The following is a 26,184-nucleotide window of genomic DNA, read 5'->3' on the forward strand; positions in this document are numbered from 1 at the left end:
GCTCCAGAGCCAGACTGCCTGGTCTCACACTCTAGTTCCATTACTTATCATCATGTGTCTTTGGGCAAGTCGTTTATGCTCTTTGAGTCTCAGTTTTCTCATTTATGAAAGAGTGACTCTTATCTCCCTCATAGAGTTGTTGTAATGATTAGATGAGATATTATGTATAGAATACTTAGTGCAGTGCCTGAAAATAGTAATACTCAATGTTAGCAGTGGTGGTGATGGGGATGGTGGTGTTGGTGGTGGTAATGGTGATGGTGGTATTGGTGGTGATGGTGATGGTGGTGGTGGTGGTAGTGATAGTAATGGTGGTATTGGTGCCGATGGTGGTCATGGTGATGGTGGTAGTGTTGATGGTGGCAATGGTGGTGGCGGTGGTGGTGATGGTGGTAGCGTTGATGGTGGTAATGGTGGTAGTGTTGATGGCGGTGGTGGTGATGGTGGTGTTGGTGGTGGTGGCAGTGGTGATGCTGATGCTGGTGACAGCAGTGGTGTTGGTGATCGTGTTGGTGGTGACAGTGGTGATGGCAATGGTGTTGGTCATCATGATGGTGGCGACGGTGGTGACAATAATGGTGGTGGTGCTGCTGCTACTGCTGATGTTTGTTCTCAGTGAGGTCTGAGCAGGGCCTGGCAATAGTAACAGTCAGTTGGTGTCGGTGATGACGATGGTGGCTGTTGAGGTGCTGCTGGTGATGGGATAGTGGTGCTGATGCTGCTACCGTTGCTAATTCTTCTCCGAGAGGTCTTGAGGGGACATTTCCTCTTCCTGTGGTAAGTAACAGGATTATTTTCTCTCAAGAGTTTCTGAGTCTTCTTCTTGGTCTCAAATTTTGAGTAGACATTGCTCCTGATTTTCCAGAACATCTTTACCCTCCAGGGATGAAATGTCACACTTGTAGCTTTAAAAAAAAGACCAACTATTTCATCCTTCTTTTCCTTTTCCACAATATGTTGTTTCTTTTTCTTAGAAATCTCTTGAATCTGGCTTTGATTCCTTCTGTCCCTTGGGAACTCAGAAGCTCTTCCAACACCCCTCTAGTCAGGAGGCCACTTTGCATTTTCAGCATGAATAGTGACCACCTTTAGAAAAATATCTCTATCAAACATATGAACTGCAGATCCACGGACTGATGTCTTTAATTCGTGAGTGACAAGATAAGCCAGAATCCTGGGTGCGCCCCCTGGAAACTGCTCTGGTGCTCATTTGCTCTTCTCCACTCACTTTCCCACTTTCCTCACCTTCCTCTACCTCCTAATCATCCAAATCACGGTGGAGACATTTAGGACCCTCTCCCCGAAAACATGCTCACCTGAGAGATTCCCACATTCAGCAGCGGAAATCTCCTACCTGTCAGAGACGCCAGCACACAAAGTAACACACAACCCAACCGAGAGAACAAGACTCAGGAATCTTATTCTCAGTCCTTTTTTTGGTGTGCTTTCTATGTTCACCCTCCATGCTAACATCATCCCTCACTCTCTCTGTATTTATAGAACATTTTACACACTACACTCTATGTTAGTTTGATTCCTGTACTAATACATTTGCTTTCCACAACACTCCTGCGGGGAAGGTAAGAATTCAGTCCCTCTTCCATAGCTGGGTAAACTGAGTCTCGGGGCGGCTACGTGACTGCTCTGCAGCATGCAGAAAATCAGCAGCCTCCTGTCTCGGGCTTGCCTCTCTCCTGCCTCGGTGGTGTCGGCCCCTCTGGTCTCTGGGCCCCTTGGCAGCACCGCGGCAGGGTCGTGGTCCCGCATCCCAGCATCCTGGTCTTTCTGTCATTCCGGATGATGCTTTCAAGGAGTTATGAAGGATAACAGCGTGTGCTTTGAGCCACGCTCAGATGGAAACGTGGTCAGAGCAGCAAACTGCTCTTGAGCATGAGCAAGGACGGGGAAGGAGGGGCTCTCACATTCCAGGAACAGGTCCCTCGGCTGAAAGGAAGGGCGGGCAGGCGAGGGAGGCTTTCCACTGTCTCTCTCCTCAGCTCTCCACGGCTGGGCGGACTCTAATGGAGCCCCTGGGAGCCGAGCCCTGCTGACTCGGGGTGTTCTCCACTTCCCCCTCGGGCGGATGCGGCCCCAGCATGCTGACTCTGCGGGTGCCGTGGCCCACAGCCCCCCACACCCGCCCAGTGATGCAGTGCAGGGGGCTAATGGGTGTTCATTGATTCTCTCCACGAGGCCAGTGAGAGTGTCGTATAACATGAAAGAACACTGGAGCCCGGCGTGGCTTGCGGCTCTGTGTGTGTGTGTGTGTGTGTGTGTGTATGTGTGTGTGTGAAGGGTGCACACAGTCGGCAGGCTGACAAGGGCGTCTGGGAACAGTGATTTAGACATCTTGTTACCAGGCACGCTTGAGTGGAACGGACATTCCACAAATTAGAATGACTGTGCTAAGGTACACTCTCCATCCTCGGTTTTCCCCCAAATTTGGGGTTTGGTGATAGGACATAACGTTCACCGTGGCATGGCAGATGCCCTCCCCCCAGCCCTGGGCACATCCCTAGACAGTGGCTCTCAATCTTAGGAACAGCAAATGAATCACCCAGAGGCATACTAAGAATGTCGGTTCCCAGCTTCCATCCCTAGAGGCCCAAGGTGAGCCCAGAAATTTGCATTTTTACAAGTCCCACAGTGACGCTGATGCAGCGGGCCATGGACACTCTAAGAACCGCTAGCACAGCTCCTGTGGTTTGCCCCCAGGGTACCCCACACTTCCTCTTTTGTGAGACATGTCTGCAAATTCTTTCTTAGTGGAGTTTGTAAAAACTGAGAACCACTGGTGACAAAACACATGATCAGCTCTGCTGGGGTGTCCTTGAGACATAAGATCAGGACCCAGCTCATCCCAGAAGAGACCCGCTCGGGAGGCCGATGTGTGGCACCAGCCAGCACTGTTTATGGCCGGCAGCCTGTCTTCCCCGCATTGTGCTCGTGAAGCTTATGAGTCTGGGCCAAATGCCAACTGGTCCGTGATTCAGGGGTCTTCCAGGGCGGGACCTCCCACCCCCGCTCCCCTCCAGGCCTGTGGGAGTGGTTGACAGTGCAGGGACAGGGGTGCCCGGGTAGACAGTGCCCACGAACAGGGAGGCCCGTGGGGAGAACTTACGGCTGGGTCCGCGGATCTTGATGGGCTTACTGCTGGCCATGGACTGGGAGCACGTCTGGCACACGCATTCTTTACCGCTGAAGGTCACCTTGTCTCCGATGGGGAAAGGCTTCCTGCAAGGGGTTCGAGGGAGAAATTCTACCCCTCCTCTTCTGAGGGATTCTGTGGCTATGGGTGACCTGATGACACATGCGCTCAAAGCACGTGGGTGGCACATGCAGCTTGACTTCCAGAGCACCAGGGAAATTCAAACACTGTTCACGGCTCCAGGCAGACTAAACCACTCAAGCAGGGGCCCAGAGGCCAGAGCTTGAGCCCGGTTGGCCATTTGTATGATATAGACACGGGCAAATCATGATGCTTATCTGAGCTTAATTTCTCAGCTGTTATGAGGAAGAGGTTACTAACGTCTCATAGACTTGTTCTCTATTCCTGGAAGGATTTTTACATCCCAATTTAACCTATCCCCATATGTCAAGAACTCATTCAGGCTGGGTGTGGTGGCTCATGCCTGTAATCCTAGCACTCTGGGAAGCTGAGGCGGGAAGATTGCTTGAGGTCAGGAGTTCGAGACCAGCCTGAACAAGGGCAAGATCCTGTCTCTACTAAAAATAAAAAATTAGCCAGGCGTGGTGGTGTATTCCTGTAGTCTCAGCTACTCGGGAGGCTGAGGCAGGAGGATCGCTTGGGCCCAGGAGTTTGAGGTTGCTGTGAGCTAGGCTGATGACATGGCACTCTACCTTGGGAGACAGAGTGAGACTCTGTCTCAAAAAAACCAAAAACAAACAAAAAAATCCCACCTCATTCAGCTCCCAAACTTACAAAATTTCTTCTGTTTACTATTCAGACATTTCTGAGAATCCCCCGTCCTAATGGGAAGTTTGTCAGTCCATAAAGAACCTCCTCCTCTGCCCCTCTGGATTTGTTGGGTTTCCACAGCCCAGGGCTCTCGAGCTCGCGATGCTCTGTCTCCCCGGCTAAACCATAAACCGTACACAGAATCCCAGCACCGCTGATCCCACTGTTGAGCTGCTCTTGCTCCTGCAGTGGGACACCTGCTGTATGGACTCTGAGCATGGCCCTAACAGCGGCTTCCTGTGGCTCCACTGCCCTTGTGTGAGCGATGTGGGACAAGGGAGCTATGTCCTCATGGCCCAGCCACTAACTCGTGGTAAAAAGTCATGACCTTGGGGAGTCACCTCATCTCTATGGGGCTTGACAACAAACTCACCTTGTGCCATACGGACCCTCTGTGCTAATCTCCGATGGGTCTGGGATCCCAGGACCCAGGGCTTAGGTTTTCAGAGATGGGTGGATGAATGAATTCCGCGGGGAGATTCTATTTTCTTGCACACTCTGTCATTAGTCTCAATCAGAAACTCTAATTAGTTACTCCAACTGGTAACTAACCAGTGGTTGCTTTATGGGGAGAATAATTAATCGATAAATTCCTTTCCCAATTAAAAATATACATGCACTCTAATCATGCTTTACTTATGATTTAATCTGAGCTGTCCATTAAATTTTAACGTATTTGTGGGCAGGGCTGAGGTTTTCTTCATTTTTTTCATCTCCTTAATGTGGTGCTTGGCATATATACAGTGGAGTCTTAATGTACATTTGCTAAATTAACAAGTGATTGAGATGCCAGAGGCAGGAGGAAGGAGGTAGTGAGGACCTCTCCATCCCTGGAGATGTCCTGAGAGAGGTTAGATGATTATCATTATGATGATGAAAAGAATAATAAAAACAGACACACTTAGGTACTGGTCACTGAGCTAAGATCTTTGCATGCATCATCTCATTGATCTTCAAGAAAACCCAACAAGGTTGGAATGGTTTTGACTCCCATTTTACTGCTGGAGAAAATGAAGCTTACAGAGATGGGCCCTTGCCAGGGTCACTCTGCCAGCACGAGGTGATACCGGGTGGATGGAGGGAGGCTATGAACAGACGTCCCTGTACCACCTGTACATGAGGATGTGGGAGGCCAGGCCAGATCTGTGGTTTGCAGAGTTCTGAGAGACCAGGGTACTCAGTGGTTCCTTTGGAGGGCTTTTCAGGGGAATTGGGAGGCTGAGTTTGGGGGTTCAGATCCTCATCCTGTCTTTATCACAGGACCAACTAGTGTTGTACAACAGATTGCATTTTACAAAAAAGATCCAGCTGCTAAAAGGTTTGAAAACCACTGGCCTGTCAGATCCTTCTACCTCTCTGAGATTCTAGAAATCTAAGTGTCCAGTGAGCCCTGGTAACCCCAGAACTGCCTGGGAAAGTCCATGTCTTCCCCTTCTCTAGGGGCTCATGCAGAGGGTCCTGGCCCCTGCTGGCCCCCCGCTCACCTGCACAAGCTGCACACGAAACATTTGGGGTGGTAGGTGCGGCCCAGGGCGGAGATGACCTCGCCGGTGATGAAGTCCCGGCAGCTGTCGCAGCGGGTGCCGTAGAGTTGCTGGTAGTCCTGGGTGCAGATGTACTCCTGGTTCTTGAAGAAGAAGCCTGACTGGGCCAGGCCACAGCCACACACTTGGGGCAACAAGGAGGGAAACAAGGGCAAGTTGAGTCCAGGGAGGGTCTGTAAGCACAAGGTTCTCGCCGGGGGACAGGCTGGTGTCTGGCTTGTCAGAGTGGCCAGGTGGCATATCAGACCTCGCAGGCCTGTGGGGCTAGTACTCCCTAAGGGATGGCCTGTGGTCCATTTGCATCAGAATCACCCGGGGAGCCCCTTAAGAGGCAGATGCCTGGGCCTGAATCAGACTCCCTGGGGCTGGGCTCAGGCACCTGCATTTGAACACACTTCCCAGGCTGACTCTGATGCACACCGACTGAGAACCAGGACGCCGTGCAATCCTCTCAATACGTGAGTGAAACGTTTAATGCCATGTGGTTCACACAACGCTGCACAGCTGGTGGAATCATGAATGTAATAATAGAATCATTCAGTTAAACGTTTCCTGGGTTCTTCCTGTGTGCGTGACTCTGTGCCAGGTGAAGAATGGTGTGGGGAACCATATGCTCCAAATCCCAACCTGGAACAGCTTAGGATGGCAACGGGATGGATGATGTGAAGTCTAGAATCTGTGCTTGCCATGGCCGTAAAGGGTAAGTCTGTTCCCAGGCAGGAACGATAAAATCCACCCCCTGAACTTTGAAGGGTTACAATTGCATGCAGAGAGAAGAGCATACAGAGAAAATGCCCTAGGTGGTGGGGGGCCCATGGGGGGGTGCAGGCAGAGAGGGCTGTAAGTTGAGGGGCGGGGACAGAAGGAAGCCCTGCCAGTCAGAAAGGATCACGAGAGGCTTTCTGGAGGGGGTGGCATCTGAGCTGAACACTGAAGGAACAGAATGAACCACGGCACAGAGGTAGGAAGTTGCAAGTGATATTTGTGTGAAGGCTGGGGCAGGGGTGGTGTTTGTAGGGAAGGGAGGGAAGTAATACAGGAAAAGAGTGTTCGGATCATTTAGAGGAAGGCTTGAATCTAGCTGAAGAAGTTTAGGCTTTGCAGGATATTGAGAAGCCATGGATAGTTTTTTCCCTAGTTTAAAAAACTTTAAAAAAAAAAATCTCAAACATATGCAAAAGTGTGGAGAAGATTATAATAATTCGTTATTACATGGCTGCAAAAATGATCAACTGCCTTGATGGCTTTTGAATAGAGATGTGACATGATTTCATAAGGTCCCTTGGAATATCCTCGTAGATAATAGGGAGGAATTGAATGTAGGACAGATAACAGAAGAACGGGTGGATTTATAGGAATCTGAATGACTGAATCATGTGGAATCCACCCTCACGGAAGGACTAAGAAATATGGGAAATAAGATTTTCCTGTAAGGAGTTAAGTTATGAAAATCAACACATAATGGGCAGAGCAGAAAGAGGCAGAGTCTTCTGAGGGAATGACTGGCTCTCAAGGCCACCAGAGCTGCAGTCACCAGGGAGTGCATTGGTCAGCTGGAGCAAGGGTGAGTGAGCCAGGAAAGCTGGTTAGCATCAAAGGAAGGCAACTGCAGAGCCCACTCAAATCCTGTGACCACCTCCCCCTGTGCTGAGGCTGCTGTCTGATGGTTTGACTTTCCACCTAGATCACCTTTATGAGACAAGGAGCTGGCCAGGCCACCATGAAGTAGTCTAATTGAGAGTTGCAGCTCTTGTCTACATTAATAAACAGGTACTCTGGCTTTATATATTGCTTTCCTGAGGACTTGGTTAGGATGAGTCAGCTTTCCCAAGAGTGATCAAGGGTGGGGAAACCAACAAGATAGTTCTAAGCCTGTTAAGTCTGAGGAGCCACAGCCTGGAACTGGGTGACAACGCCCCATCTTTAACAGGGAAAGTTGTTCTGCCAAAGCAGCCAGGTTAAAAATAGGAGAGACTTCCAGGTGAATGCCAGAGATATTTTGCAAGTGTGTTTGTTCACCTTTGCGGGCGGGCCAGAGGCTTAAAGGGCCAGACTGAGCAAGGAGGAGGCAGTTCCAGAGGTCACTGCACGAAACAGTGGGAGACATAATGGTCTGGGAATTGGACCACCTGGGCTCTGGTCTCATCGCTGCCACTAAGTCTCTGGATGATGGTAACCTTGGCTCCCTCTTCTCTGGGGCCTCTGTTCACTTATATGCAAAATGAAGAGGCTGAGCTTCTAGAACTGACATGCTGTGAGTCTAGAAGAGCTTCCTTTAGGGTTTGCTTTATGCCTAAACATTTTAAACTCAGTGTGAGGTATTGCTTGTGGCCCCTGAAGCCACCGCAGAAAAGATGGTGGAGGAGCGGGTGGGAGGGAGGAAGGGATCATCTTCCATCAGCATCATGAAAATTCACATCCAACAATGCCTGGTCTCGCGAGCAGGCACAGCTAGAGCACGGGCTATTCTGGGGTGTGCAGGTGGTGGAGCAATTGACTTCATGGCTGTGGAATCGGTTTGGTCACGGCCTACGACCTCATTGGAAACAGCTCCTGTTTTTTCCCTTCTTCTCTCCGCTTTGTCTCCCCTGCCAACTCCACCCCCAGAGTCACCTCACCCAGTGGAGAAATCTAGGAGGCCATACGAACACTTGGAACAACCAGTTCCTCCCTTTTCCCCCAAGGAGTTACAGGAGGAAGTTTTTGGTAGAAAGGACGTAAATGTTGACAAGACACTCGGGGGTTCCTGGAAATACACTGGCGAGCACGGGGACGGAGGGCAGGCTGGGCCAGCGCGGCAGATGTGTCCAAGGCTGAGCCGAGCCAGATGTTCAAACAACAGGAAAGGCCACGGAGAGGGTTTGCAGTATGGAATTGGCGTGGCATTAACACACCCGGACCAGTCATTATTCTGCGAATCAAACAAAATCTATCAATTAAAAAAAAGCAGATCATGTGGTTTGACAATGGGACAGAATATGCAAAGTTAGATCTGTTTTGAGCAAATCTGGCATGAATGCGCGCTGTAAATAGAATGCCTGGAGGGAGGCCTCGCACACAGCTCTGGCACGTGTCAGTGGAAAATGTGCTGTTTTGCAGGTTGCTGAACCTCTGTGCACGGTCCTATTCCACCACTCAGGTGCCAGGTGACTTTGCAAAAGTTACCTCACCTCTCTGGAGCTCATTTGTAAAACGAGGGGGTTAGGTGGTTCGTTGAGGACACATCCCGGGAGTCCTGGATTCTGTCATATAATTCTGTGGATTTTCAACTTTTCAAATGAGACTGGAGTTTATGAACTTTCAAAGTCAAAGAGTCAGAAGGGCCCCCTAGGGTGATCTAATTCATTATTTAAAACCCTTTAATAGTGAAATATATTATACATAGAGAAATATAAAAAATACATATGTACAGCTTAAAGAATAATAATAAAATACACTCCCGTGTGTCCACGACCAGGTTTGTGAAACAGAATGATACCAGCTCCTTAGAAGTCTGTTTGCCTCTCCTTAAGAACACTGCCCCTGATTTTGTGTTTATCATTCGCTTGCTTTTCTTTATGGTTTTACTATCTATGATGCATCCATAAACAATATATTGTTCAGTTTGGCCTGGTTTGTACTTTGCATTGACGGAATCATATTGCATTTATGCTGCACTTGGCTTCATTCTTTTGCTAGTATGTTTTTGAGATTCACCCATTTCAATGCCTGTAACTGAGGTTAGTTCATTTTCCCGCTGTGTTGTATTCTGTTGCCTGAATACGTCACAGCTGATCTATTCCACTGTTGAAGGACATTTGAGCGGTTTGTAGTTTTTTTCTTTTATGAAAATGCTGCTATGAACACTGTTGTATTTCTGCAGTAATGCCTCACTGTTTTCCAAAGAGTTGTTCCTGTTCACATTCCCACCAGTGGTCCCTGCTGACGCATATCACCAGCAATACTTGTAACACCTGACATGTTTAGCCAACATGATGGATGTGAAATATCTTTTTGTGGTTTTAAACTTCATTTCCCTGATTTTCAATGAAATTGAGAAGCTTTCCAAATATATAGGACATTTGTATTTTCTCTATTGTAAAATGCTTGCTGATGCTTTTTGCCCATTTTGCTGTTTTTCTTTTAGACTTCTAGAAATGCTTTATATATTTTGGAAATTAATCCTTTTTTATTATTTATTATAAATATTTTCTGCAATTTGGGGCTTGCTTTTTACTCCCCTTGTGGTGTTTTCTGATGAACTGAATTTCTCAGTTTTTATGTTGTTGAATTTATCAATATGCTCCTCTGCGACTTGCACTTTCTGCGTCATGTTTCAGAAATTCTTCCCTGCCCTGAAATCCTAAAAAGGTACCTCCTGTGTTGTCTTATAAAATTGTATGTGTTGACTTTCATAGCAAAGCTGTTAATTCACCTAGAATTAACTTTAGGGAATGGTACACAGTAGGGATCCAATTTTCTCCCACATGGATAATTAATCATGTCAGTGACTTATCATGCAATCTAATCTTTCCCCACTGATCTGCAAAAAACTGTTTCCATACATATGAAGGTTTGTTTTTGGTTCTATCTTCAGTTCCAGTGGTCTATTTATTGATCCTTAATACAACCATATTGTCTTAATACCTTGTAATAAGAAGTGATGATATCTGGTAGGACAGGACACCTTGCTTTGTTATAGTTCTTTAGGAATGCTTTGATTATTCCTGGCCTTTTGCCAACAATTCAGTTTTAATTGATTTGTTAATTTCAGTGGAAAACCTTATGGAATTTATTAGAATTGCTTGCCTGGAATCTATAGTTCAACTAGGGTATAACGGTCACCATTTCGATATTTCTGCTTTTCTATCAGAGAACTTAGTCTATTTTTTCATTTATTTAGGTCTTATATGTTTTTCTTGTGATATTTTATAAATGTAAACATTTTATAATTTTTATCATAAGGGCTTATACAACTTATTGAGATTTATTTCTAAATTAAATATTTTTTTCTTGCTAACGTAAATGGTCTCTTGTTAATGGTGAATAGAAATGTATTTTTCTATATTTATTTTGTATATAGTAACCTTGAGAAACTCTCTTATTGATTTTCTTTTTGGTACTAGTATTTCAGAATGGATCTCTAAAATATTAGAACTATTTGGAAAAATTAACCACAATAACCTAAAACGGTTGAAAGTAATGCCTACTAAGGTATAATCTAATCAGTGTGTCCAAATTTTCCCAATTATCCCATCCTTTTTTTTTTAATTTCCTTTTTAGTGATTGGTTGTTTGAATCAGAATCTCTCAAGGTCCACGCATTGCATTTGGTTGATATGCCTCTTAAGTCTCTTCCTTAGACAGAAACTTTCCCTCCTCACCCCTTTGCTTACATTTAAGTACGGTACAGTTTGTACCAGAGACAGGTTAAAGGTTTGATTCTTTACCTATATTACTTGTTTCAGAATAATTATTTCACTAGCATTATCTAAAAGTGACCAATGAGTTATTTTCCTTTCCTTATTATTATAAACTAATTTTCTTATTAACATGACTAGATTATTTGTAGATTCTTTTGGGTTTTCTATGCATACAATTATGTCATCTCAAAATGATTGCAAATTTATTTTTTCCTTTCCAGACCATATAAGTTTTATTTCATACCTTACTGCATTGGCGAGGACCTCCAGGCCAATGTTGAATAGAAGTTGTGACAGTGAGCATCCTTATCTTGTTTCTGATCTTAACGTGAATTCTTTTAACATTTTACCATTAAAAATGTTTGCTTCATATTTTTTGGTAGACATCATTTATCAGTTATTACAGCTTTCTTCAATTCCTCCTAGCTTTAAAAATAAATAAGTATAAATAGGTGTTAAATTTTAAATTTCATCTAGCACTTTTTCTGCCCTATTAAAATAATCAATTTTTATTCTTTGACATTTTTATAATGAAATATATTAGCCAGTTTTCTAATACTAAGCCAATTTTGCACTCCTGGAATAAACTCACCTTGGTCAGTTATGTTATCTTTTTCATATTTCATACTTTTCGGACTTGGTTTGCTAATATTTTGTCTAGGATTTTTAAATTTACATCCAAGAATGATATTGACATATGCAACTATTACCACTATCTAATTCTTGAACATTTTCATCACTTCCAAAACAAACCACAAATCCATTAGAAATCATTCCTCATCTTCCTCCAGCCCCCCTAGCCCTAGGTTACCACTAATCTGCTTTTTGTCTGTCTGTATTTGCCTATTCTGAACATTTCATATATGTGGAGTCACATAATATGTAGCCTTTTGTGACTGTTTTTTCCTACATGTTTTCAAGGTTCATTCATGTTAGAGCATTTATTAGTATTTCATTCCTTTTTATTGCTGAATATTATCCCACTACAGGAATATACCACATTTTATTTATTCATTCATTGGTTGATGGATAATTGAGTTTTTTCCACTTTCTGGCTATTATGAATACTACTACTATGAACATTCATGTATACATTTCTGTGTGAATATATGTTCTAATTTCTCTTGAGCATATAACTAGGAATGGAAATTGGAATTGTTGGATTATATGATAATTCTATGTTTAACCTTTTCAGGAACTGCCAGACTGTCCTCCAAAGTTGTTATACCATTTTACATTTCCACTAGCAATGTGTAAGGGTTCCAATGTCTCCATATCCTTGTCAACATGTGTATTATCTGTCTTTCTGATTATAGCTATTGTACCAGATATGAAATGGTATCTCATTGTGATTTGATTTGCATTTCTTTGATGACAAATGACATTGAGCATTTTTTCCTTGTGCTTATTGGACATTTGTATAAGTTCTCTGAAGAAATATCTATTCAGATCCTTAGCTCATTTTGAAATTATTTGTTTTTTTTACTAAGTTGTAAAAATTCTTTACATAGCCTAGACACAGTGTTTTATCAGATATATGGTTTGCCAATATTTTCTCCCATTCTGTGGGCTGTCATTTCACATTCTTGATGGTGTATTTTGAAGCACAAAAGTGTTAAATTTTGATGATGTCTAATTTATATATGTTCCCTTTGTTGCTTGTGCTTTTGGTGTCACATCTAAGAAAGCTTTGCCCAACTCAAGGTCACAAAGATTTATTCTTGTATTTTTTCCTAAGAATTTTACAGTTTTAGCTTCTACATTTAGGTCTTTGATCCTTTTTCAGTTAATTTTTATGTATGTGTGAAAAAAAGAGTCCAACTTCTTTCCTCTCTTTCCCTCTTTCTTTCTCTCTCTCTGCCATGTGAAGAGACAGCAAAATGGCAGCCATCTGCCAGCCAGGATGAAAGTCCTCACCAATATCCAACCAGGCTGGCACCCTGATTTTGGACTTTCCAGTCTCCAGAACTGTGAGAAAATAAATTTCTGTTGTTTAAGCTACCCAGTCTATGGGTATTTCGTTATGGCAGCCTGAGCTAAGATAGCATTAAATCTGTCCATCAAGCTGAAGAGTTACCATCTTAACAACAGTAAATCTTCTGACCTATGAACACAAAAGATCTTTCCTTTTATTTAGTTCTTCTTTAGTATTTTGCAGTTTTCAGGGTATAAGTGTTGCACATCCTTTGTTAAATTTATTCTTATGTAATTTTTGATGGTATTGTAAAAGGAATTGTTTTCTCAAGTTCATTTTCAGATTGTTTATTGCTAGTATGTAGACATACAATCAATTTTTGTATATTGATCTTGTATCCTGAAATCCTGATGAACTTGTTTGTTGGTTCTAACAGTTTTTATTGCAACTCTTTAGAATTTGCTGTACAAGATCATGTCATGTGAGAACAGAGGTAGTTTTACTTCTTCCTTTTCAATTTGGATACTTTTTATCTCCTTTTCTTGCCTAAATAACATGGCACTAATCTGCAATATAATGTTGAATTCTTATATTCTTATATTTCTGGGCTATATCTGTATAACTTTTTTTGGTTAAATTTTCCAGTTTATTAATTCTCTCTTCAGCAACATCTAATCTGCTATTTACTTTATATATTGAGTTTTTAATTTCAAAGATTATATATTTTTGTTTCTAAACATTTTATTTGTTTCTTTTTCAAATCTTCTGTGCTACTCCTTATAATGTGTTGTTTATTTTTTGCTCATATTTTCTAGCTTCTTTTACTTGTTCAAATGTATTAATAGTTATTATATCATGACAGAAAATTCTAATATACAAAGTATTTGAGATTCTGATTCTACTCTCCATTGTTTCTGCTGGCTCTCATACGATTATGATTTGTGTGGTTTTGAGTGTGAGTTACTTATTTTCCTAATAACATTATCTGAGGGAATCCTTTGAGGTCTGGAGTAAAGTGAAGTTCCTCCAAAGAGGATTATCATTTACTTCTGCCATTTGCCAAATGGAGGACCATTTTAAATTTTCTACTTGACTATATTTTTTAAAAAATTTATATCCATGATCTATTTAGACATCGGGGTAAAATGCTCAAGGTCTCCAAGGTTTAGCAAAAACTATCAGGATGGAATCTGGCATTGGTCGTCACAGCAGGATTTCTGCTTTTCTTTTGTTTTTGACCTCTGCAGATTACTTCCTTTCATGTCAGCACAGTGGTGCATGTTAAAAGAGTTGTAAAAGAAATTCACAAAAATTTTAGAGTCCTTAAATGAGAAGGCCATCTAGGGTAACTAATCTCTATCCTGGTTACTGCTGGAAATGAAAATCTTCTCATTTGTTTTACCTTTAAGCAAGCTGACATTGAACATATTCAGAAAAATAATGGCCTTTTCCCCCCCCCTTAAAATTTCCATTGAAAGAGATTCTATAACCTCCCCATGGTAGATTGTCAAATGGCCAAATTACTCTCTTCTCTGCCCTTGAAATCTGATGCTGCAGATCCCTCCACAAAAGGCAAAGTCTACTTCTCCATGACCCTGATTTGAGTCTGGGTTGGCCATTTGACTTGTTTTGGCCAACAGCAGGCCACTATTTAGTGTGACGCAAGCGGTGGCTGGAGAAGATCTTACTTACTGGAGCTTACTCTCTCCTTGCACTTGGAGCTCTGACACCACCATATGAACAAGCCCGAGCCAGCCTGCCGGGGGCTGAGGAGCCATGTGGAGGCACCCAGGTCAGCAGCTTGCCAATCACTGCCGGTGGACCCACCAGCTGGCTGCATAGCATCGTAATGAGGCCAGAAGAGCTAAGCAGAGTCAGCTCAGACTGGAAACATCGCTCCCATCCCCGGAGAATCATGAGCTTAATAAAAGACTGGTTTAACCTATTAAGTTTTAGCTTAAGCAAAAGGTAACTGATACACTCTCTTAGGAATATAAAAGCAAAGTTGTATCCCAAACCACTTTCTAACAATTTTATTGTCTTTACCCTTTGTCCTGTCTCAATTTCTGCGAATGTAAAAATAGCCACTCACCAAGATACTCTTGCACTTCAACTTGTACCAAAGGGGTTTGCCAAATCTCAATATAAAATGTAAATCACCTAAATTAAAACATATCTCTTATATGCTTCTATAAACAAATTAGGGAATATGAATATGTAATTTGTTTGCTCTGTGCAGAGTCTAGTTAGATCATGAGGAAGGAAGTGCAGGAGTGTCTTGATGGCTGGGAAGTCAATCTCAGATACGTGAGGCTGAGGCAGTTACCGATATGAAAAGATCTGGGGGTTTCAATTGACCTTAAATTCAGTATAAGTCAGCAGTGTGAAGTGGCTCCTCAGGAAGTCAATTCAATATCAGTTACGTTAACAGAAATGCAGACCTTTTGTATCTGCCAGACCTTGAGAACTGAGCTCTGTTCTGGGCATCACGCTTTAAGAACGATAGTGATACACTAGAATAGATCAAAGAGAACACTCCAGATGATAACACAGTTGGAGTCATTTCAGATGAGGCCCAATTTAAGGACCTGAGATATATTAATAGTTTGACACGGGGAAGACCTGGCTATAAGTATCTGACAGGCAGTCGCAGGGAAAAGCGAACACAAAGTATCCTTCAAACTTGATGAGGGCAAATGTAAGATCATCAGGGATTTGGGGTCACATATTTTGTAAACCCACAGGACAATCCAATGTCAGAATGTCTGCTCGGTGGAACAGGGAAGCCTGCAAAAAGAGGTCAAGAGGTGGAGCCTGGAGAAGTATGTGTCAGGGACACTGGGGAAGGGGGTGCTGCCCTGGGCCCGGGGGCTCTCCCGGCCCTTTCGGCTGGGTGCCCCTTCCTTCCTGCTGCCAGTTAGCCGCCTTCTTTAGGAAGTTGTAGCTCCCAAATTACAAACCTTACCAAAGTCAAAATATCTCTTCTGTCTTCCTTGTTAAATGTCACTTTTGAGGATTGTCACACTGTCATAGAATGGGGGCTCATGTCAGAACCATGCCGAATTGTAGCCAAAGTGGCTTGCACTTTCATTTGCTCTCAAATGAATTTATAGGCACAAGCCAGGAGTCTTTTCAGATGTTTAAGTCAAGCTTGCAGGATGGCCTTTTTCCTTCTGGGTCAGCACCTACCCCTCTGAGGTCACCGGGCTCCCTCTGTCCCCTACGTCCCAACACTACCTTCACTGTAAGCTCCCCCTTCACTCCACACTGCTTTAGGGAGAATCTGCTAAGAAGAGGCTCGAGGAAAGTCTCCTTAGGCCTTTGTAGCTATCTCAGCTGCCTGTGTTTGTTCTCCCTACCCCTGTGGCGTGTCCTGGAGGTGAGAGGGTGGTCAGGCATCTGAGAAGAGAGTGGGGAAACTGGGCTTCCTACCTTGGCAGGTGAAGCACTGGATGTGGAAGTGGTTGTTGTGCACGCGAACCACTTCCCCCTTGCAGGTGTCTCCGCAGCGGTAGCACTGGATCACGTTGGAGCTGCCCCGGGGGTTGTAAGGATTCTGCTGATAGGGAACTGTAAAAGGACAAAGAGATCATTAGCCAGCAGGCCCTAATTCTTTAAAAAGTCTGCTGTAAGACATATCATTAAAAAAAGCATAAAGGGTTGAAATGATTAGCAAAGTAACTTCAATTCATCATCAGGCTGAGTGAGCCATGCTAAGGCAGCATTAGTGAGAGGCATTAGGATGTGAGTCCATAAATCTCCTTAAGCAGGCAGAGGTTTTTATTTTATTTTTTTCCAGAGACAGGGTCTTGCTGTGTTTGTTGCCCAGACTGGAGTGCAGTGGTGTGATCATAGCTCACTGCAGCCCCGAACTTGTTGGCTCAAGTGATCGGTCCTCCCACCTCAGTCTCCTGAGTAGCTGGGACTACAGGTGTGTGCCACCATGCCCGGCTAGGTCTTTTCATTTTTGTAGAGATGGGGGTCTCGCAATGTTGCTCAGGCTGGTCTCAAACTCCTGGCTGCAAGAGAGCCTCCTGCCTTAGCCTCCCAAAGTGCTAGGATTACAGCATGAGCCACTGTGCCCGGTCAGGCAGAGGATTTTGAGTGAGCATAGCCTTTCCTTGCAATAATAGAGGCCAAATTCCAGAGTGAAGAGGAAGTAGAGTATTTCAAGGTAAACCATCCAGAAATAACATTTCTTGGATGATCTTTGGATCAAAATCAGGCCCTAAACTTGTCAAAGGGCATTTGGGCCTTGGAGTCATAGGTCTCAAAGAAAAGGGTGGCTGCTCCTGCCTCCCACAGGCCTTTGTGTTAAGCAAGTGACAGCCCCTCTCTGGGCCTCAGCTTTCACATCTATCCAGCGAGAGTGGTCAGTGGCAGCGTGGACTTTCTATAAAGGAGGCACGAAGGGACACACTGTGGCTGGAAGGAGGCTGACATGGGGACTCATCCTAGAGCTCCTTTCAACAGCACTTTCCATAAGATGGAGAAAATATCACATGTATACAGTTAAGAAGAATGGGTGGGTGGAGCTTATGGAGGGGCTGGTATTCCCAGGAGCTGCAGTTCGGTAGTCAGCATTTGACCATGCTTGAGAGCTCTGCTAGCCTGCTGTGCCTGTCATTCTCTTGCTAAGACTACCTCATGGCTACTTTTCTAGATATCCTTTCCCTGACATATGCCTGGCTTGGCCATTCTAAAATCTGGTCATCTGATATTTAATAATAGCAGGCACCTGCCTAGGACAGGAAATCTCAGGGTTCAAAGGGATATTAACAGCTGTCTGGTCCAACTGCATTACGGATAAGCTGTCGATACAACTTTGCCAGTGAGGAACCTACTCCTCTCTCTTATAGGCAGCCCCTAGTGGCACTGGGGAGAGAATTACTCATTTCCTCAATTCTCACTCAAAGTTGAAGCTGTAGTCTAAAAACGTCTGCTCATACTTTACTAGGAGAAAGCTCACTCTTGTCCTGGTTATAAAGATAACCACCTGGTTGAAGGGGAATTGGTTCCTATCATTTATACACGTAGATTTCCTGGCTAAACTCTGAATAAGTATATTCTAAATTAAGCTGGGCTCACAGCAACCTTGAACTACAAAGGAATTTAGAGATCACCTACTTCAGGGGTTCTTCCTCCAATGTGGTAGTTGTTTTGTCTGTTCACTGAAATCTGATTCTTTTCTTCTAGGGACATGGAGGATTGCACATGGTGCCTTGATGGCAGTGAAATGTGAATGGGAATTGTGTGCTGCTCTTCCAATTGGAAGCTGTGGGAGGCAGCATGTGATCTGCCATACTGTCTTTTCTGTAACCCAGCAGTGAGTGACACCCCAGATGGTGTGCAGGATGCGTCAGCTTGGATCCCTGATGGAGGAGCCGTGGAACAGCATTCCACGCTAAGCCACGGTGAACGTCTATCATGAGCAAGAACAAATTTTTATTGCCATAGTCTCTAAAACTTTTTTTTTTACTGTTGCATAGCCTGGACTATTCCACCTGATCCACCTAATTAAATTCTCTAATTAAATTTGGTGTTACGTATATTATCCTACAGCTCTGTTCATATTCTCAAGGAGGTCTATGATCCCCATAGCTGATCTCATCTGCCTTCCTCCTTTTAAAGACAAGAAACAGGGAATCAGAACTTCTGATTATCTCCCACTGAAGGTGTCCTGGCTCACAAGTGTGCTGTAGGGCGGAGAGCTGGCTGCGTAGCCCTGAAACTGTGGCTTCTGATAACTTTGCCACCTGGGGTGGGAGAATAATATCCTTCTCACAGTCTTTCTTTCGTGGAGTTCATGTCCATTATCCAACTCTTTTTTTCCTGTCTTAAATTCAAGACAAAAATGAAATGAATTAGCTAGTTAACTAAATCATTGATTAACTCATTAAATGGGTTAATACATGTAAAACATTTCAAAAAGTGCATTAAGTGCTCCACAAATGTTTGCTGGTATCATGACCACCACATCCTCTCCACGGCTCGGAGCAATCCCTCCACACCCCCCAGAATGTCCATAAACACTCTCTTTAGTCCTATCCCCTTTCCTTCTTTTTCTGATTTTTGCTCAATGTCCCCTGGAAAATATTTCACTCTCCCCTCTTCCCCTAATTTGTGAGAAAAATATAGATCTTGTTCATGTGAGCAGTGTGGTGATCTATCATTGCCAAGAGAAACAAAGCTGTGAGTCTGAAAATAAAGTAAGAACGAATCGTACAATCATCCCCATCAATGATGAGAACCGTCTGAAGTATCCAAAAGTCCTTCCAGAATCACTGCACGAGTTTTCATCAACCTCGTCTAATTCAACCTGTCTTATTTGTTCAATAACCAACTTTCAAGATCAATTTGAGTTTTTTTTCTGATTTGAGTTGATTTTCTGAGGAAATGAATTTGTGAGCATGGTCCTCAGTTGAACTTAGTCTTTGAACCACCCAGGCAAAAAAAGCATAAAATCAGAGTGAGAGGTATGGATTAGGAAAATGGGGCAGAAATACTAATGGGGCCCCCAGCCCACACCCTCCTGTGTCCCTTCAGGATGAGGGTGCTGCATTGGCGATGCTGAGTGTGGCCTGAGCTCCGGGAATACCTGATGTTTATAAACAGTCCCATAAGCAGAAATTCACGTATCGCTGGTGTGAGTTCTCCCAGATTGTGGATGTAAGATGTGATTATAAAAGGGCAACGGTGTAGCAAGATTTGAGCTTGGAGGTGTGGCAAGACCTTCCCTTATCCAGACAGTGCCAGCAGGAACTCCGGGGGCCGAGAGGAACCAGGCTGAGATATGCCACACCTGCCCTTGCCCCGGAAGCCACCTCATTTCCAGTAAGGTTTTATATCCTTGGCTAATTAAATCAGGAACTTAATCTAACCTTGTTCTGTGTGTGCGTAGATGTATATCTATAATTCCCCTGAAAAACTCAAATTTGACTGTTCATTCTCTGCTGGTCATAATTTCCACTAATTTTTATCTCAGAAAATACTAAGGTTCAGTCACGTGATTTATAACATTTATCTTATGTGCACACGTCTTTTGAATTCCAAGTTGACTTCCACGTGAATTTTTGAACGACCTCTTATGTTAGAAACTACTTTAGCCTTGAGAACAACGTTGGAGACCAGCCCTAAGCCTCAACGGACTTTCACTTTGCTCACTTGTGAGATCATCCATGAAGTGGCCATGTGTAGACCTGTGGATCATGTGACAGGTTTCTAAAACGTATGCAGGAAACCTCCAGCTTCTTTTGGTGTTATCTGGCCAATGAAGGGTGCCCAGAGAGACATTCCCAGTTACTAGCCTTAAGCAGTGCCATCCACTAGAACTTTCTGAGATGATGGACATGTTTGAGATCTACACTGCCCGACATAATGGTCACTAGCCATGGGTGGGTATCGGGCCCTTGAGATATGGCTAGTGTGACTGAGGAATTGAATTTTTAATTTGATTTAATTTTAGTTAATGTAAATTTACATGTAAATAGTTCCACATGGCCAGTGACTACCATACTTAACAGTGCAGCCTGCTAATTTAAAAAATGGAACACCAGGCTGGGGGGGAAAGGAATTAAACCTGGTTAAATCCTAGTCCTATAAAAATAACATGTACAAATTAATTCAGGAATACCACCTCAGACCAAAATGATTCATTGTTATCCCGGAAGAGTTTTAAAGTTGTACTTAAAAAAACAATTTGCCATCGGAGCCAATTATACACACACTCACCCATCCTGAATTTGATCTGGATACACAGGATTCTGAGCAGTGAAATAAATACTGACTTTTTTTCTTAAAGGAAATCACAATTTTTCAGGCACTGAAAGACAGAACAATCCTAATCTTTCCAAGAATAAAGGCAAGAAAATCAGTTGGCAGTGGCTATCAGTATAATTCCTTAAGATAAAAAACCAGCTGGTCGATACCTTTGAGATTAAAAATGAAGGGTCTGAAACATTAAGCCCTCTTTTACACGCATATCAAATCTTTAGAGTTCTAAGAGAAAATACGTCTCAATTCCACAACTAAATTTGTAAGTAAAGTTCTTCCCAAATGCTACAGAGATAATTTAAAATTGTTGGAGCAAAATGACACATTGGAAGGGGAGGCTTGATTGATCTCGTGGTAAGTTGAACCTACTGGCAAACTAATTCAGCACCCAGTTCCTCCCCTGACTTTTCCTCTCTCTCTGGGTCTTGTTCTTTGTCTCTGTGTCACTGCAGGTAATCTGGGTTCCAATCCCCTCTCTGCTGTTAGCTTGTTTTCTAATGTTGGGCACATCATCCCACTTCTCTGGCCCTAAGTCCCTCCTTAGTCACTGAGGAGATTGGACAAAATGACTCCAAAGGGTCCCTCCACTTAAAAAATGATTCTGCCTTCATGTGTCCTCTTTTGTGATTCTTTTTCTCCCTCCAAACTCTCTCCCTCTCCATGAACGGGTCCTACTTTTAAACTGGGCTGTGTTTTATGTTATCAGATTTATTAGTCTCTTTTAAAAGCAGATAATGGCATGATTTCTCTCTTACAAGCAATATGACCTAAGTTACATTCTTTTTATTGATGTGTTTGCCTGCACAGATTTTTTTCGCTCCCCTGAAAGTCACTTGACCTTGCAGATAAAAATCTTCCCACATTTTAATAGGGTGTCTTTAAAATAGTCTTTAAGAGGTAGGACCACCCCTGCTATGCTACAGTATAATTAAAAGAGTGACAAAGCTGACTTGAAGACAGCATAACAACTGTGAGTAATTGTCTGGGAGTGTAATAAAAACAGTGGAGCTCCTGGCTGAAAGGTGAAACATCAAGCAGAGAAGCAACCGGTTCAGCAACCAGCTGCAGCAGCCAGGGGGCCCAGGGTGCAGGGTGCAGCCGCCTTCCCACTGCGGCTTCTCAATTAGAGCCCAGAATACTCTGAGTGTGTTCACAGGGACACACTAAATACCAAGGGAGCCTCAAGTAGGCATTTCACAGGTAGAAAGCAGCTGCCTGAAAGGTTAAGGTGGGCTTGTATATGAGAGGAACTTGTAAGTCACAGCAGGGGCCCTGGGTCTGATTTCAGAGTTGAGTCAGGGCGAGGCACCCATCGTGTTCCCGTGACTCTGTGTCTCCCCGGATGCCCGCATTGGAAAGGGTAAGGGAGGGATGCGGGAGGCAGGCCCTGCCACTCACTGGCTGTGTGACCTTGAGCAAGTCACATGACCTCCAAGCTTCAGTTTCCTATCTGTAGAGTGAGAATAACTTAAGTCATTTGTGAATATTAAATTACCTGCATTATATAAAAGTGCTCAGTGCGTTGCTTGGGCTCACTCAGCAACAATTGATATTAAAGGATCTGAAGCCGTGTATCCTCATCTCCAGTGCAATGCAGGAATTCTTTCTAAATAACTCCTACCAGCTAGCCACAGAGCTTTGCTCAAACATTTCTCAAATCCATTTTGAATAAGTTCAGCAAAGGTTTCCTGGTTTTCCGTTCCTGCTGACGGCCAAGAAAAACCCCCTTGGCTGCAGACTCCTCACCAGCGTAAGCAACCTCTTCTTTCTCCCCCTGTCTCCAGAGCGCTCTTTGTTTATGGCTTGTGTGGGCTGCAGAGGTGGGTGGCTGGCATGCTTTTGATATATCCTGCAGAGGAATGTGTGAATTGGGTGTTTCCTGTTGTGGGGATGAAAGGCTGTGATCTATGCTATCCTGGGGCGGTGTATTTTGGGCACATCTGCTGTTTCCAGGGGGACCTGTCATGTGTGTTTGTTGTGTGCTTACTTAGATAAGCGAGTGATTTGTTTTCTGAAAACTCTGATAGAGAGATTGTAAGAGCTGCCTCTAGTAACCCCTGGAGGCCATGCGTGTGTCATCTCATCGTGTCATTACATCTGCGTTCACTGAGGGAACACCGGGAATCAGACTTTTAGAGCAGAAGGGCCTGGGAGGCTGTCAACACACACTAGACTGTGAGCTCCACGAGGGCAGGGAGCATGTCCTTCTTGTTTACCGTTACACCTCAGTGCCAGGAATACAATAAGTGGCCATCTCCTTGTGTCATTGATTCTTTCCTGCTTGCTGAATGAATAAAAGAATGGCCAACTGGTCCAGTGGTTTCCCTTAACAGAGGAGAAACAGAGGCTCAGAGGACAGAAGCTCTTCACCCAGGCTCACACAGCAACTGTGCTTCCCTCCGTGCATGGGGGCAGCTCTTCTTGGACGACAGGATGAAAGAGGGCAAATCAAGAGGCTGGGCTGGGACAGAGCATCACAGAAAGGTGGGGAGAGAGTTCACAAAAGTCTGGAGGTCACGCTGAGGTTTCGTCTTAGGTAGGTGGGCAGGGGGTGAGTGTACCAAGACGCAGAAGCACACAGAGGGTTTGGATTTGAAGCCATGTGTGAAGAAACAGGAGGCATAAGTGCACAAGTCAAGGTCTGGAAGGACAATAGACAATATTTAGACAATGGCTCCTCTGTGTCAGCAATTTACATACGCCATCTCACTGAGTCTTCATAACTCAAGAGGAGAGATACTATCACCCTTAGTTTACAGAGGAGGATACTGAGACTCAATGACCTAGGGCCACTTGTCCCAGGTCACAGTTGGTAAATGGCAGAGGCAGAATCTGAACCCAGGCAGGCTGAGCTCTCGCCACTGAGCTTCACTGCCTACAGTGCAAAAGTGCCAAGAGAATGGCCACCTTTGGGGAGGAAGTGGGGTCGAGGGGGTAAGAGGGGTATGTAACTTCCCCCAACAGTAATCACCCATCACCCAGCTGGCTGAAGAAATAATTTTGAAAAGATTTAAAAATAACCATCAGAGGCGACGAGAGAACAGACCAGGAAGGAGAGAGAGCAGGTCAGCGTCCCTGGCAGAGGACGAAGAAGCCGTGAGTGCCGCTCCCAGGCCAGGGCTGTCAGCGCGGAGCAGCGTCTCTGGCCTGAGCAGGTACAGCCTGACAGGTGTGTGTGCCGGTCCCCGAGAGAGGCAGGCGCTGCAGGTGTCGGCAGCTGCAGCAGGGCAGAGGTACGAGTCCTCTGGGAACGCCGGGTCCCTGCACACATGGCCCCGCCCGGCCACAGTTTCCCGGGTCAGCGGGTCAGTAACACGGTCCGTCACCCCGAGCGGATGTCAGAAACCCTTTGCCGCAGCAGAACCTCCTCCGCAGCCTCTCTCCGCCGGCCTCATCAGCGTGTTCCGTGGTCATGGCATGTTGCTGGCAACACGGCTCCTGCTGCCTTCTTCAGCAATGTGCTGTCAGGACATGTGTCAGAACCGCACGCTCTTGGCCAGGCAGACGGCTCTTGTCTGACGGCCAGCTGCCACGCGCCGGCTGCGGCAGACGGGCTTTGGGTGAGATCTATGGGAGCCTTCTCTGCAGCGAGCCGCGCAAGCCAGGCGGCCTGAGTGGCAGTCCCCAACACGGGGAGCTCTTTATTTCTTATCATTCAACTTGGATCCTACCTCACCATGAGCGAAAATGAAGTTTCAGCCAGTCTCTCCCCGCCCCCGCGCCTCCACAATTGACTGTGCCTATGTCCATGAACTCAGCCCAGAGAGCCAGCACGCAGCCTCTTCCTAAGGACTCAAATATATCTGTGTTCTCGTTCCTTTCCCCTCCCTGCCCCTGGGCAGAAGGGATTGATAACAACAATCATTCTTGTTAGATGGGGGCAAAGGAGCCCTTTCTACCCTCCCTAACTAACGCTTTCTCCGGAATATTTAGCTTGGTAGTCAATCCTTCCAGTTCCTCTAAAGGCACAGGCTTTTGAAATTGGAAAGCTAGGAAGCCACCTCTTTTGTGCCTGCTTTTTGCTGCCCATCCCGGCCCTGAGGCTCTGCTCATTGAACAGAGGGAAGGCAAAAGGCACTGGGTGAAAGAAATGCCAGTGAATATTTTAAGAATATCATCTGGCTACGCTTGGTCAGGGGGTTTTAAGAATAAGATAGCAGCACTGTGTGAGAATGGCTGAGGAAGAGACAAGGTCAGATGGAGAGAGGGAAAATCCCTAGGGTGTCTGCCAGCCTGGGTATTTTTCCACTTTGGAGTGGGCTCCTGTCAGCCAACACCAACTCACTTGTCACTGCTGACTGGGTCCCTTGCTACCTTTACAAAGTCCGCAGTCAGGGACTCGAAGGGACTGTAAAAATAACTCAAAACAACTAACATTAATTGAGCAATTACTATATGCCAGGCATGGAGGTGCATGCTTACTATATAGCGTCTCATTTAATTCTCACACCTCCATGAGATAGCTACCGCATGATCACTATTTTTGATGGGAATTTGAGACACAGGATAGTTAATTAGCCTAAAGTTACATCACATGTGGATTTTAGAGCCAGGGTTCAGACAGGCCTCAGTAGGTCTCAGAGAGGCTCAAGTGTCTCTCCTTTTTCCCTCCCCTGTGGGGCATTCCTGGGCCTCCTTCTGCCCAATGCATCCTGGTCTGTGCCCTGCTTAGGAGCTACCTGGCCTTGGGGACCTGCACAAGCATTGCAGCAGGGAGAATGGGGTTGACTTGTACCAGAGTCTTGCAACACTCTTTCCAACATCTCTACAGCTTATCTGAAAAATACTATTTGGGTTTTGTCTGGGTCCCTGGAAACCATGTTGGAAATAGAGGAACTTCAGGAAGCCAGCAATTGTCTTTGTGCTATGAGTGACTCAGTCTGTTGGCCTCAGAGCCAGAGGTCTTAATACTTATACAATGTTTGCTTCCTGAGGCTCTGGCAGGCCATCAAGCCCTGATACATTGCGGGGAAATCCAAGGAATATCAGCTGTCAACCCGGGTCCCTTGACTTACAGGTTTTCAGTATCAGAGCGGAGGGGATATAGAAAATATCTAGTCTAGAGGTTTCCTAACATTTTTTTTTTAAAGCTATGAACCCTTTCTTGAAATGAAATGATGAAATGGCCTCTAGGTTATCCTGATTCTGTTGCAAACCATGCGTGGAATGCAAACCTACGAGGCAACTGTAGTCATTCAGGGAAAGTCCCTAGACCAGAGGAGGCTTGCGTTGGATGTGGCTCTCAGACATGCTTTATTTGGGTGGCTTGGAGTTTGTTTTAAATCCATGGTTCCTATTTCTTCCTTTTGCCTTACCCCTGGTCGGCTTCTCTCCTGCACTGCTAGGCGCTTGAGGGCATTGGAGTTGGGATCCCGCCTATAATCCGGGCAGATGAACTCAGCCACTGTGACTAAAGTGGGGTAGGACCTCAAGTGCCACCACTCACGATCCCCTTTCACCCCTAGGCAGCCCCCAGGGCACCTTCTACCCCATCTCACCTACGTTCCAATCTCTACAGATGCAGCCCCGAGGGTCCCAGAAGGCAGGAACTTGCTCAGGGTCTCCACCATTC

At 44.8% G+C, this 26,184-nt stretch overlaps 1 protein-coding gene across 6 annotated transcripts in view; it reads right to left on the minus strand.

Annotated features, from left to right (window-relative positions):
* Positions 1-26,184, minus strand: part of ABLIM3 (actin binding LIM protein family member 3) — a 103,957-nt gene that overhangs the window by 50,063 nt on the left and 27,710 nt on the right. For all 6 annotated transcript variants that reach the window (XM_069483949.1, XM_069483947.1, XM_069483946.1 and 3 more), the window contains 3 exons: positions 16,272-16,409; positions 5,464-5,647; positions 3,122-3,234 (listed from right to left, as the gene is read on the minus strand). In XM_069483949.1, the coding sequence (XP_069340050.1) occupies positions 3,122-3,234; positions 5,464-5,647; positions 16,272-16,409 (435 nt within the window). The remainder of the gene's footprint in view (positions 1-3,121; positions 3,235-5,463; positions 5,648-16,271; positions 16,410-26,184) is intronic.

This window comes from Eulemur rufifrons, chromosome 10 (assembly GCF_041146395.1).
Source record: "Eulemur rufifrons isolate Redbay chromosome 10, OSU_ERuf_1, whole genome shotgun sequence".
In the NCBI taxonomy this organism is placed as follows: Eukaryota; Metazoa; Chordata; class Mammalia; order Primates; family Lemuridae; genus Eulemur; species Eulemur rufifrons.